The sequence below is a fragment of the Daktulosphaira vitifoliae genome, unplaced genomic scaffold, assembly GCF_025091365.1.
Source record: "Daktulosphaira vitifoliae isolate Bord-2020 unplaced genomic scaffold, ASM2509136v1 Scaffold_1, whole genome shotgun sequence".
NCBI lineage: Eukaryota > Metazoa > Arthropoda > Insecta > Hemiptera > Phylloxeridae > Daktulosphaira > Daktulosphaira vitifoliae.
Window position 1 is genome coordinate 81,432,042 of NW_026099572.1, and position 14,569 is coordinate 81,446,610.

Sequence of the window (14,569 nt, forward strand, 5' to 3'; positions counted from 1 at the left end):
TCTCTTTTTTTATTGTTATTATTAAAAATAAATTTATTATAATAAATCATTTTTCTTTAAATATTTTTAAAAAATATCTAAAAAAGATAGCTCCCTTGTTTTAACGACAACTCCAATAGTTTTCTCACGCTCATGTTTGAATAGATAAATACACTTTTTGTTCTCAATATCTTCTTGAGAGCAATTAAGCCCGTTCTTGTCAAAAAACATCCATTCACCTACTCTCACGAACAAAAAAATACACACATCCAAGTAATATGCTGCAGCAAAATATTCGATCAAGCCACCCGAACTAACCACGTTACCTGAAATGTATATAAAAACTTAATTCTTCAAATAATCTTCTTTACATTATTTTTGTATAATAAAATGTTCAAGGAACAATATAGATTCTTAGATTAGATAAAAGGTAAATTATATAATATATTAATGTTTTATGTACATCACATACATTTTAAAATATTTATTTTATTTAAAGTTCTTTATTCTACAAATAATGATATAAAAAACTTAGAGTATGTTGTGACGATCACCGGCTATAGCCGTAAGGTTTTCACTAATAAAGACACATACAAAGTAGAATTCATCACTAGATAGTGTAATTTAAATGTAAAAGACAAAACTGATTTTTTAAAATTGTACTAATAATCTATTTACTAAGTTCATACCTTAAATTTAGGGGGAAATGAAATCTGGATTGACTATGTCTATTAGGCTAAGGACACTTAGTATATTCAATATTATTGAATGTGATAAAATAGTTATCATTTCAATAATGCTCAAACAAGAAATTGACAACGTCAATTAGGTCTCATGGCTGCAACGCGTCTCCATTGGCCAAACACATATATCTTACTACACTCGACATAAGAAAATAGTTAATGCACTAATGTGTGAAAGAAAACGATATTTTAAAATAAATAATTTATGAATTGTTAATGAGAAAAAATATTTAATATTTATGAATATGTGTTCTGTGATAAATTTTACAGATTGATCGGTTTATCATACACCACCCGATTACTTACAAAATATATACAATATTGGAAAAACAATTATTGATTTCTTTTAGTTCCATATTATTCTTCATTTATCAGTTAATAATTACTTTTTAGAATCATCTTTTACAACTTAAAGGGATGTTAAATTTGTCTATTTTTATTTTTTTTATAACATACATATTTAACTAGATTATCTATTAAAAGGAAATAATCTAATTAAAAAAATAATTTATGTAAATATTTTCATCATTATAATAATGGGCTTATATTATTTACAAATATATCTCCATTTATTACTTATGAAATATTATTTATGTTAATCCCTTATGACTTTAAGGGTGTTTTTTTTTTAATCGAAAAAGATCTCTGGATTGAGGGTACTATCATTTACTATAAAAATCACTGAAATCCTTTTAAACCAGTTCGCTTTCACTGAATTCATATAAGAAAACAATTGCTATCCACAACGCCATGTTGTTGTTGGCTGTTTTTTTATGCGTCTTGCTTACATACATATGAAAAGAATTTATTTAAATTTTTTATCTTGTGACAAAGCTCAAATCCCTCTAAGTACATATATACATATCAAAAGACGTATCGAATTATATCACAGCAATTTGCAAAAAAAAAGAAGTAACTAAATTTATAATATCCCAATTATTTAGAGTTAATAAGTTTGAGTTAAGGATGATACAGCAATAGATCATTTATTAAATTAAAATCTTAAAGTTTTAATTTTGACTGGTTGGTTAATATATTATACATAATCAACGTGATTATGTATAATATTTTATGGTATTCGTGTACTGGCTCCGCCGTTTCGTTTCCTTAAAGATGTTTTAAAAAACCTAGCGTGATTTCTACTGTATAAGTTAGGCTCTGGTTTCATAAACTGGCTTCACCGTTTTATTGCCTCTTAGGTAGGACATTACAAACAAACCAGACAAAAGTCTGTTACACCTCAATTAGAGGTACTGCGTTTATTATTTTTATATCTTGTCTTTGTCGTTTTAAACCATCGAACCATACGACCCCGAAATAACCACAACATAAGATTCACACCATATACAGCCTAATCCCAAATTCATTATTTTTATTACAACATTTAATTGTTAATAATTTTTTCTGCCGTGTCAATGGTAACAGTCATAATATTATTAATTTTACAAAATTATAAAAATTAAAAGATATTTTTAAGTAATAATAGTTATGATATATTTTAGAAAACATGTATTAGAATTTTTTTTTTTTTTTGAAATATAATACTAAATAGTTTTTATTCTTTATATTTTTACGCTAACTATAATATTTATTAAAATAAATATGAAAACTAAAAAACAACCCTATTTGGTCAAACTTCTACCCCAACGCGGAACGGGAAGGAGTTGTTTGATAGAGTTCGAATTTTCACAGTTAAAATTTTCTGCGTATGATAGTTACTTTTCATTTCATACATAATGAACACAAATGCAAATTTTCATAGACAATATAGGAAAGTAATTAAACAATCTAACATTATAATATAGGAAAATTAGTGTAACCAAATCGCTAAAAAAAATATTACCCTAAAATAGAATAATAATTAAAAAATGTTTTTTTAACAAATTTAAAACCTTCCTTAGTAATTAAATATTCAATGTTTTCTATATAAGAATTGCGAATAATCAAATAATAAAATTATTGGATAAATCTAAATATTTACAACACAAAAAATTTTTTATTTTTAATCGCTTTCGTAAAAATGATAACATTACATAAAATTAAATTGCTACTAATTTTCGTTCACATTTAGAGTGTCTGAGACCTGGTTTAACATGTATCTATTATAAAATATTTTTATTAATCAACAAATGGTAGCACAGTGACTCCCTGTGCTATTGTTTCATTTTTTTTTTTATTGAGTAAAACAAAAAAATTCTCGAACTTTATAACATACATTTTCACTATTTACTGTCGCTCTTAAAATCTGCCGTTTAGGGCAACCTCATGTAATGCTAGTCTCCCTAGATGCATCCTTGATTATCATCAATAAATTTATTAGTTATACACCATTATAAAATTTCTTTTAATTTTCTTTATTACCATACCTTCGTCTGTGAAATAATTAAAATTTGCTCTACAAATTGGACATCTCTTTTGATTTGTATGTATTAATGAAGCAGCACATTTTTTACATAAAGAGTGTAGACACTTGTTAAAAACAACAGGTAAATCGGCTTTATCCAAGCAAATTGGACATACATTAGTTTCATCTAAAAATGGTTACTTATATCAAATGTTTCCTAATCGTTGTTTAGAATAAATATTTATTTTACATACGAAATACCATATAAAAATATTAAAAGATATGAATGGCAATATTAATTTTAAAAAATAATACTATTTCAAATATTGGAAATTATTAAAACTTACCTTTATTATATGGTGAAACTAAAATAAATAAACAATTCATCAGCACTTTCCTTATTATCTTAAGATAAATTCATTAATTAATTATAAGCTTATATCACAGATAATTTATTCATTAATTTCTACTTATTTCGCAGAAAAAAGATCAATAACTTATACTGTATTCTTTATACAATCATTTGGCTTCAATTTAAAAGAAATTCATATTATTCATTAAAATTATTCAATTGTCCTTTAATGTCAAAAATTATATGTCTTATTTTTTATACTTATTATTATATAATCTCATCGTCTCTGTATTATAACACTTATCTCTATTTTGTTTTGTATAGACATTTTAATTGGTAATTTTATAATGAAATTTTTAATTTGGAAAAGAAAAAAGTACATAGTATATATATATATATATATGTATACAATTTTTAAACACTCAGAAAATAATGTTTGTTTTCTTTAAGAAAAAAATGAAAACTAAATTTTTAATAATTTATTCTGAACTATTAATTTTGACGATTTCAGCAGTATATAGAATAAATAAAATAAATGTGAGTGCTTTTATTTTAGTGTATTTTATAAATGATTAAAGATGATCGTAAATATTATCTCATTTAAATAAAAAATTATATAAAATTAAAATTATAACAAAAAAAAATTTGGAATTTGTTCTCATTTTGCAGATAGACGAGTAGTTCTCAATTAAAAAATAATTTTTTAATGTCAATTTAACATACCTTGATTTTCAAAATTTGAATAAAATTTTAAATAATCATTAAAAGATTCTTCATCAGGAAAAAGTTTTTTGATGTCATCATTTGTTATTATGCTCTAGTTTTATCATATATAACAATTAAATTTACTAGTAATAATTGTGTTAAATGATACATTTTAACTTACTGAACAAATATTTTTTTGTAGTGTTCTTTGAAATTTTGAATCTCCACATATTAGATCAGACAAAACTTTATATAATTCTTCATAATGATACTTTTGACGAAAAGCTGACTTAAAATCCTTATGTTCTTTAAATGTAAATCCCAAACTTTCACATTTGTTTTTTTTCCAATCTTCATCAACTGGATTGAATTTAAATTGAAAATTTAGATCCGTTTTATAATATATCAAGTATTTATCATTCTTTTTGACACATGTTACATACGTTATATTCTGTAAGTATTAAAAATTTCTCAATATAATTATATTAAAATAACGACTAAAGAACAAACAATACAGTCAGTAAATAGTACAATAAAAAGTCAATACAATCAGAATAAAAATATAAATTTTCCAGTTATATATAAAACTTATTTTATTTGTTATAAAATAATTTTTATGTTCATTCTTATGACTTTTAGGAGTGTCAATGTAAATTTTTTAAGGCACAATTATGTAATTTAGAAAATAATTGGTCGATAACAACTTTTGAACTAGTATTTTAAAATTCAAAATAAACCCAATCTAACCAAGGTATAAAATTGTTAATAATTTCCAGAACACTGATAAAAATTATGTAATCGATTAAACATTTTCCTAATTAGATTATTTTTAGCTTCGATGCGAAGCTGAGAAGGTATTAATTTTACCATGATGTGTTTATTTATTTATTTATTTTTGTGTCTGTCACTACTTTTTCTCAGCTCTCACTGGACCAATTTCTTTTAACAATACGTCATAAGACCACCAATCGTATCTAGTTGAAGACATTACCCTTAAAAATTGAAAAATTTTCCCTCGTTCCCCGCAAATGGGGGAAATATCCAAAAAAATTACAAATTTAAAAATTGACAAATTTTGTCATTTTTTTCTTTTTTTTTTCTTAAGACTTCCATAACTTTTTCAAAAATAAACGAAACAACATGAATGTTTTAATACTAAGACCTTAGATATTTCCCTTTTGTTTGATATCATTTTTTTGAATGCCAACACTTAACCTGCCCATTGGGGAGGGTTTTAAAATAGTTAGTTTTTTACAAAAACTAACTATTTCAACTGAATTTTTGAAAATGTTAAGGAATTACTGCGTTCTTTAAACATACATCAAATCATAGCTTATTTTATGTACTATAAAATGAAAAAAAAAAATTTTCCCCGACACTTTATCTTCTGCATGCCGTATTTAAAAAAACCCTATTTTTGTGTTAAAATTTTCGATTTTAAATTTTCAACTTAAAAATGCTATAATTTTTCGAAAAATGTATATATCAGCACAAATTTTTTTTTTTCTAAATATATTATAAGTACATCTTTTGTTTGATGCACTTTTTATTAAAATTTGACAATTTCCCCATATATAGGGTGCGTTCAAAATTTGAAACATTGTATAAAACATAGAACTATTTCAACTGAACTTTTGAAAGTGTTCCAGAAATACTGCGTCCTTTAAACATATATAAAATTAAAGCTTATTTTATGTACTATAAATTAAAAAAAAAATTTGTCCCGACACCTTATCTACCATGTGCAAATTGCTGTCGAAATTTTAAAAAAAATATAATATTTGCGATAAAAATCACCTTCTATGAGGATGTTTTTTGTACTTAAAACTGCCATAACTTTTTCAAATATTAACAAATCAAAATAATATTTTTTTATATTGAAACTTTAGGTAATTTCCTTTCGATTGATATCATTTTTTTTGAAAATCTAACACTTATTCTGCTCACAAGGAGGATTTAAAATAGCAATTTTTTTACAAAAACTAACTTTTTCAACTTAATTTTTGAAAACGTTCCAGAAATACAGTAATCCTTTAAACATATATCAAATTAAAGCTTATTTTAGTGAAATAATAATAGAAAATATTCACGATTATCAATTAATACAAATATTATTATGTCAAAGTGATTTTAAGATATGTAGCACTTTTAATTAATCTTTTTAGAATTTAAATAAACTTTTATGTAATAAATCATTAAGAAAAATGCAGAAAACTTCTTTAATATTTAACCTAATCAATTTCATATTGTTTAAATCCGAGATCGCCCTCTGTTTTATTACACTTGCAATCATTTTATCGTAGATAGTTATGTCTATTTATGTAATAATATTACTATAACTTCTTATATTTTTTGAAAAATTTTCAAAACTAATTCAACGTTCTTATTAAAAACTTTTTACGTCACTTTTAATAATAATATTTCATTAATTTAAAAAAAACATACTCCATTTTTGATGAGTTTTAACAAATTTCAAGTTACCTCATTTGACGATATCATCTTTATCAAATTACACACGCATAAAAGTGTAATATTTTTAGAAAACATTTTGACCTTTTCGAATTGTTTTAATGTAAACTTGTAAATTTTTATGGTATTCTATAATTTTACTCTTCTCTTTTATAATTTTTTAAACGTGTTTTACTGTTTTAAGATAATTTATTTTTAGATAAATAGAAAATAAATTATATTATAATAAATATGTCGTGTCCCACCTAGGATGAGACACGATAACGTGTTGGAGTGAAATTTATTTGTAATGTGAAATAAAAGTACACTTAAATTGAAAAAAAAATACAATAGTACGTTTAATTTTATAAAATACAAACATAACATTATAACATTAATCGTCATAAAGTTATTACACAATTTTATACGTACGATGGGTCGAACACGATTAATTAATGCTTAATCAAAACTATTCGTTTTCTACTATTAATTACTCACTAACCTCACTGCACTAATACCATAATAATACGGGTTCGTAACAAATATATAGAGCAAATATTTGCGCCTAATGGGTTGAGCCTAAATGCCGGTCGACAGTATTCTAAGGGACCAACGGGGTTAGCTGGCTAGGCTATATCTACCTTAGGTACTGAAGTTTCCTATTTAATTAATATTCCCTTAGAGGAACTACCAAGGGTCGCACTACACTATACAGAGTGTTCAGTAAGTCAGGAAACGGGTATCTATTGTTCTCATTGTTTGTAACAATGAGAACAATAGAAACCCGTTTCCTGACTTACTGAACACCCTGTATATAAATATAACACTTTTGGGTTAACAACGATATAAATAAATATTTATTAAATGATCGGAATATTAAATAGATAACACAACCTGCTGGACACCTAGAGATGATATAATCCAACAGAGAGCTGATGGAGACACACACACACACTTTATACTATGTAGAAAAGTTAAGTTAATTATCAGACAAAAGTAGTGATCGCGAAGATGGTAAAAGGTCAACTGTCGATAGGGATATCTTATTATGGCACATTGGCCTTGAATTGCAAAAGTGTTTATGTGTACAATCCGCCCTCCTGTTAGTATTGTTGTATGTCACTGTGTTAATTATATATAAATAAATATATATATATATATATGTCTATTAAACGGTACAGTGATGTTTTGGGAGACAGAGATATGAGCACATGCAAATGTGATCGTATCACTGGTATTGGATCCATTACATAATTTGATTAAATTATATCTATATTTCTCATATATACCAACTATATATTTTATACTAAAACTTGTTGTTGAACACGTTGTTCAATATATGTTCTATTATCAATAATAACAACAACAGTCCATATGCTCTATACCAGTGCTACGTAAGGTCAGAGAGACGCAGATTTCGAGGAGTATGTAATTGGTATAGCCAGTTCGTCGACAATCACTAAACTGCTCCAAAAAGGGGATATATGGTCGTAATCCCACACACGGCAAAACGCTTTTGAATGCATCACAACAGTGATATGTGACTCACCACGCCTCTCTCCAACAAATCACACAAAACCGTTTTGCCTATAAACTGACGCTAACGTACTAGATGGTATTATTTTAGCATGGCAACGAGATGATCCTAAGGATAATTGTCGCTTACACGTGTAGAAAATTTATAACGTATAAATACGTTATGCCGTTGTTAAAGGCAAATATTTAGCGATCATATGAGCCACAAACAAATTTAGATCACTTTTAAAATATATGTTTTATATATAAATATTTTTGAATTATATACAAACAATGCCGCGTTGACTTATTTGCACTAATCGAAGAGTAATAACTGTAAATTAAACACACCTTGGTAAATTTCATCACAACGCACGTGTCTGGCAAACTTTTTAGTTGTAACATGTTCAACATGTTCTAATATGGTTTGGTTGGGTTTAAGAATATACAATCTAATATGGTCACCCATATCATGCCCATCCCTACGCTCCACTACAGTTGATAATAAAAGAATATTTTTTTGTTATTAAACAGACCTTTACGCATACGTAATAAAAAAACACATCGATCATCGTACCCACAAACAAATTACAACGCGTATTTTGGCATTACCACCACGACTCTCAGTCCGGATAGAAAGAGACCTATCAAACGGTTTGATGGGACTCATCGCTAAATGCTACATTAATCAATGATTATAATAAAGTCTCGCGTCGCCCTGCTTAAAACTGTGTCACTGCCGCGACTCGAACTGTTAGCAGCTGTATTATTAACACGGTTAGCAGATAAGTATGGGCGCAGTTTACGATTAAATATTTCTGATTATTTTTATTGGTCCGATTCTACAGTGGTACTTTCGTGGATAGCATCATTGTCAGCTAGGTGGAAAACGTTTGTGGCCCACAGAGTAGGAGAAACCCACGAGCTCACATCCATTGCACAATGGCATCACGTGCGTACTGCTGACAACCCGGCGGATGTGATCTCACGTGGCATTTGCGCACTTCAATTAAAGAATTTAACAATGCGTTGGAGGACCTTTAATTCGTTAGTTAAGAAAACCTCTTTAGTGGCCCAGGTCAACTTTTGACGAAGATCGTCGAATAGAAATATCGACAGAAGAGCGCGCAACAACGCAAGTGTTGGTGTCGGTGGTTAGTCATGACTTGTCAATTTTAAATAAATATTCGTAACTACAAAATTTTAACGCATTTTAGCATATTGTTATTGATTTGTGAATAATGCGTAAGCTCTATTAGCGTAAAGTAAAGTATGGTCCTGTACAGGCTGATTAAATTGATTAAGTGACTACATGCATAATAAAGATCATTCAAAAGTGTTATTTTGGTGAAGAAATACAAAGCATTCAAAAACTACGTACAATAAAACCAAAAATTAATTTAATACGTTTAAATGCGTTCTTAGATGAGGGGGGCGTGCTCAGGGTGGGCGGTCGTTTACGAAAAGCGGTTAATTTGAGTTCGTTGCAGCGTCATCCAGTTATATTGCCAGCTAAGTGTGAATACACGAGATTAGTATTTGTTAACGAGCATTTAAAACTTTTGCACGGTGAACAGCAATCGATGTTGGCGTCGGTCCGTTTAAAATATTGGCCACTAAATGGACACTATATTGGGCGTCAGGTAGCGCGGGCTTGTGTGCCATATTTTAAATATAGGCCCGTTGTAGTCCAGCCGATTATGGGTGATTTGCCCGCTGAGCTACTAGAACCGTCCAGGGCGTTCCTTAAAACTGGTATTGATTTTATTATCTACTAGTAAACCCGTACTACTACTATATTACAATCGTAAAGATTATCGCTACTCAATACACATCAATAGTGTTAGAATTTGAAGATGACAAGCAGTATCAATTATCGCTATTTGTAATGTGTGTAATTAATATTACTTACTTTTACTTAATCTTATATTACTTATTTTTACTCCTGTATATGTTAGTAAATTTTAATTTTAATAAAATACTTGTTTCAAATGTTTGTGTACACAATGCTATCAAAATGTATAATATTGTGCGAATTATTATGTACAGGCGCAGTTGGTGAGTGAAAACAATGAATTTTATCGACATTTTTTTCACGCAATGATAAAACAATAGTAAATGTTTATATCAAAGAGAATACATACTGTTATTATAATTATAAATACTGTGAAATAATGTCGTTTATTTAATTCGATAATTTCTAAAACATAGTTTATGTGCGGATGGGAAAGTGTATTTTTACTTCTCTATCAATTTAGAGGCTAACAACATTATTTTATATTTTAATCGAAAGTAACAAATGTATAGTATGCAATAACTATATACAAACAATATGGGGAATAATATTTTTATTGAAATAAACTTACATTTATACAACTAATAATTTTTACTATATTTTATATTTACATGCTTGTTAAAACATTAAAATGTATTTACATTGCTTGAAGTGTTTGAGGGTACATCCATGTTTTCAGTTGGTTTCTGACGTTTCGGACTCATTGCAGAGTCCGTCTTCAAAGTGATGGTTGCTAGTTGGTGGAAACGTCAGAAACCAACTGAAAACATGGATATATCCTCAAGCACTTCAAGCAACCAGACAATCCATGAAAGCTTTAACACATTCATAATGTATTTACATTATACAATTATTTTTTAACCACACACATAAAACTTTAATGCGATTATTCGTACAACAATCATCATTATGTTTATGAAATGAACATGTTAACACGGCCGCCGGGGATTGACGGCCGGTTATAGAAAGTGTACCTGAAATCATGTGAAAAAAAGAGGCACGGTACGGGATTAGAACACGCGACCCAAGGTGTCGTATAGACAAACCTTACCACTAGGCCACCGTGCACTTATGATTCAGATTCCGATACACTTTCATATAGGTTGATAACGTGATGTGCGGCTGAGGGAAACACGGTACCGTGTCAATGTAATTGTTGATACATCGGTATAATCATGTAAAAGTTTATAACTTCTCGGACAATCATAATCTTCCAAATTGATTACTGATTTACTCGTAAATTTTTCTAGAGACTTTTTTTTTTGTAAGCCTTTAACATAAAATCGTAAACATCGATTTGCAAAACCGTTCATTAATATCTGTAGTTCTGAATAATCCACATTGCCGTTAATAAGATGTAATTTATGTTTTTTACGATATAACCACGAATTTAATTTAGCTGATTGGTAAGATTAATAAGTTTGATAGTCATGTAAAAAATATCAGGTGGTTTAAACACAAAATAATATAAANGCGTTAATAAGATGTAATTTATGTTTTTACGATATAACCACGAGTTTAATTTAGCTGATTGGTAAGATTAATAAGTTTGATAGTCATGTAAAAAATATCAGGTGGTTTAAACACAAAATAATATAAAATATTAAACGTATACACCGATAATTCTTTTACAATTAATTGACATGTATAATCTACGATTCACTGAAAATCGACAACTATTGATTCTTCCATCTTGGACCAGCGTTGAAATCATACTAAATCGTTTTTATGTATCCAACTACATTTTTTCAAACCATACCATTTAACTAGACAGTGATCATTTTTGTATCATACAATTTTTTCAATAAGAAACATGTGTGGAAATTTTCTTTTGAAATCATCCACCAATTTCTTAGAATTAAACACTATCTACAATTTTGCATCGAAGCGTTTCTTATAATAGTGATTTTAATCACTGTCAAATATCATCTATACTCGTTCTATGCCTCGTCCACACTATGCCTCGATCGCACTGTGCTACCGTTTTTGAAATATGGCAGCCGTTTGCATGCAGAAGATAAAAGGTCGGGACAATTTTATTTTTTTCATTTTATAGTACATGACATAAGCTTTCATTTGGTATATGTTTAAAGAACGCAGTTTTTCCGGAACATTTTCAAAATTTAAGCTGAAAAATTAGTTTTTGTAAAAAAATTATTATTTTAAATGCCTCCCTGTGAGCAGGTTAAGTGTTAGATTTTCTAAATATAATATCAAATGAAAGGGAAATATCTAAGGTTTTATTATAAAAAAAATTTATGTTGATTTTTGAAAAAATGATGGAAGTTTTAATATAAAAATGACAAAATTTACCGATTTTTAAATTTGTAATATTGTAAAAGTGGATCGTATAATTTTTAAGCATGTAATGCACATTAAAATTTTTTTACTATACAGGTTATTATTTTTCTATAGGTTATTCTTTCTTACTGTAATTTATGCATTTTTATTGCATAAAAAATAAGCTATATTTTAAAAGGTATCTAATATTTTTGTGACATATTTAGTGACTATTTAATGGTGAACAGTATTTTTTAAAGATTTAAATAAATATTAAAAAGCTCAGTGATGTATCATATTCTCATTAGTAATTAATTATGGGAAATAGTAATGTACCGATTACATCAAAATAATTATTTCTAATTATCCTATTGAAATAAAATTTAAAATATTCATTTCAATCTTGTGATTATTTATTTTCCCAGACTAAAAAAGAAAAAATATTATAATTTTATAATTATAACTAAATATAAGCCACATCATAAAACTCCAAGTAAAATTTCAATACAAATTAATGGGTTATGCAACAGTGAAATTTTTTTCCAATATTTTGTTGTTCAGAAAAAATTTACAATATATCGAGTGACCACTCAATTTGTATGAAAATTTCGTGGGATATACCGTGGCGATGACTATATTTTATTTAAATACTTCAGACCAGAGGTTCTCAAACTTTTCAGGCCAGGCTCCCCTTTTGGTTAACCCCAGACGTGAGCCCCCTTATAAAATAATTTTAATAGTCAAGTTTAGATTAAAAAAAAGTTTAAAAAAAAAACAAAAATTATAGGCTTATATTGATATTAACAATACCAATTTATTTTAAAATAAAATGTATTTTTTATAAAAGGTTTTAATCAATCGGTCAATTTTAATGCGATGAGTGGGCTTGTTTTTTTTCATCACAAAGTTTGGTAAAACGATATTTGATAAAGCCAATTCTTTGCTGACATCAAGTCTTCCACGGTACTTAGACTTCATTGATACTAGGGCGGAAAAGCCTGTTTCACACTGTCGTAATATGCACAATGCTCTGCATTACACATCTTACATTTATCAATATTTAATACCAATTGTATACAAACAAATAATTTTTTTATCTGTCATAACATATACACTGTTGTACACTAGCTATTATATATGTATATACATGTTAAATTGATTATTGTATACTATGCATCTTATCTTAAAAATAATTATCATGTTATGTTAAAATTTTATACAATAAACTGAAAAACACTAAAAGCACTGACGGCAACAACCCATGATGGGGGTAATTAAAAATAATATAAAAAGGCTTAGTTCTGCTTGCACATCAGTGAGCGAGAATGTCAGCGAGCGGCTCATATATTTTCTCTTTCCTCTTTGAAGATTTGAATTCAAATAAGGAATTCAGAATTCTTCTAACTCATTTATTTTGAGCAAACTAGCCGCGACCCCGTGTTGTCGTCGGTATATTTTAAAGCGATATTGAATACAATTATTTTGCGTTAACACTTTATTTATTTAAAAGAGATAGTATAAATATTTACGCAAACCTTGACGATCTTTGTACAAGCCAAATAAAAAAAGTAAGTAAATTTATATTTACCCAATTATTTAAAATTAATAATCTGAGTAAAGAATGATAAAGCAATAGAACATATATTTATATTTATATTTTAACTTTATTAATTGTTACTGACTAGTTCGTAGCTTATACATAATCACATTACATGGTATTCGTGAGATGGCCACCGCCTCTTGGTTGTCTAAAAGAGTTTAAAAACCTAATGTGATTTCTACTGTATATATAAACACTTCGACTGGGTATTTGTGAGATGGCCACCGCCTCTTCGTTGCCTCAGTGTATTATTTCAGGTACTTACCAGTTAGATCATTTGTAATATCTCTATAGAGAATCTTTAATGATTTCTTTTTATATCTACTTGTCTTTATTGTTCTAACCCCTCGGTCTCTACAACCCCGATAGAACCTCGTTGCTCCTGAATTGACCAAATCCCCAAACATCCAACATTGGTCAACATAAATACACCCATCACCTAACATCATTTTTTTTACTTATTTTTGTATTACTACAACACAAATACGTAGTAACAAATGGGACTAGTATTCTCATGGCTTTTTCAAACAATATCGGGCACTCTTCTTTTACACTTACCCAGAATCTTATTAGTGAGTTGTCTTGTTCAAATGTAGCTTTCAAAAATTCATCACATTGAATATCAATGACCTGTTCTTGTTCTACCAAACTCAACGAACATCATTCCTTCAGCGGTTGAAATGGTTGTTTAACCCAAAAAAATGATTGCAGATCTTCATAAAAGATTCATTAAATTTTTCTTTTAAAGTTGACAGATGATTTACAAAACATGTTGTTAGTTCTTGAGGAATCTCCTCACACTCAACTT

At 27.9% G+C, this 14,569-nt stretch overlaps 1 protein-coding gene across 1 annotated transcript; it reads right to left on the bottom strand.

Moving 5' to 3' along the window:
• LOC126895032 (uncharacterized) lies at positions 1–6,698 on the bottom strand. The gene is made up of 6 exons (XM_050666486.1): positions 6,605–6,698; positions 4,305–4,574; positions 4,142–4,235; positions 3,414–3,431; positions 3,089–3,253; positions 1–305 (listed from the first exon to the last, which is right to left on the bottom strand). The coding sequence occupies exons 1-6, from the start codon at positions 6,668–6,670 to the stop codon at positions 67–69; spliced, it is 852 nt and encodes a 283-aa protein (XP_050522443.1). The 5' UTR covers positions 6,671–6,698; the 3' UTR covers positions 1–66.
• Positions 6,699–14,569: the final 7,871 nt, after the last annotated feature.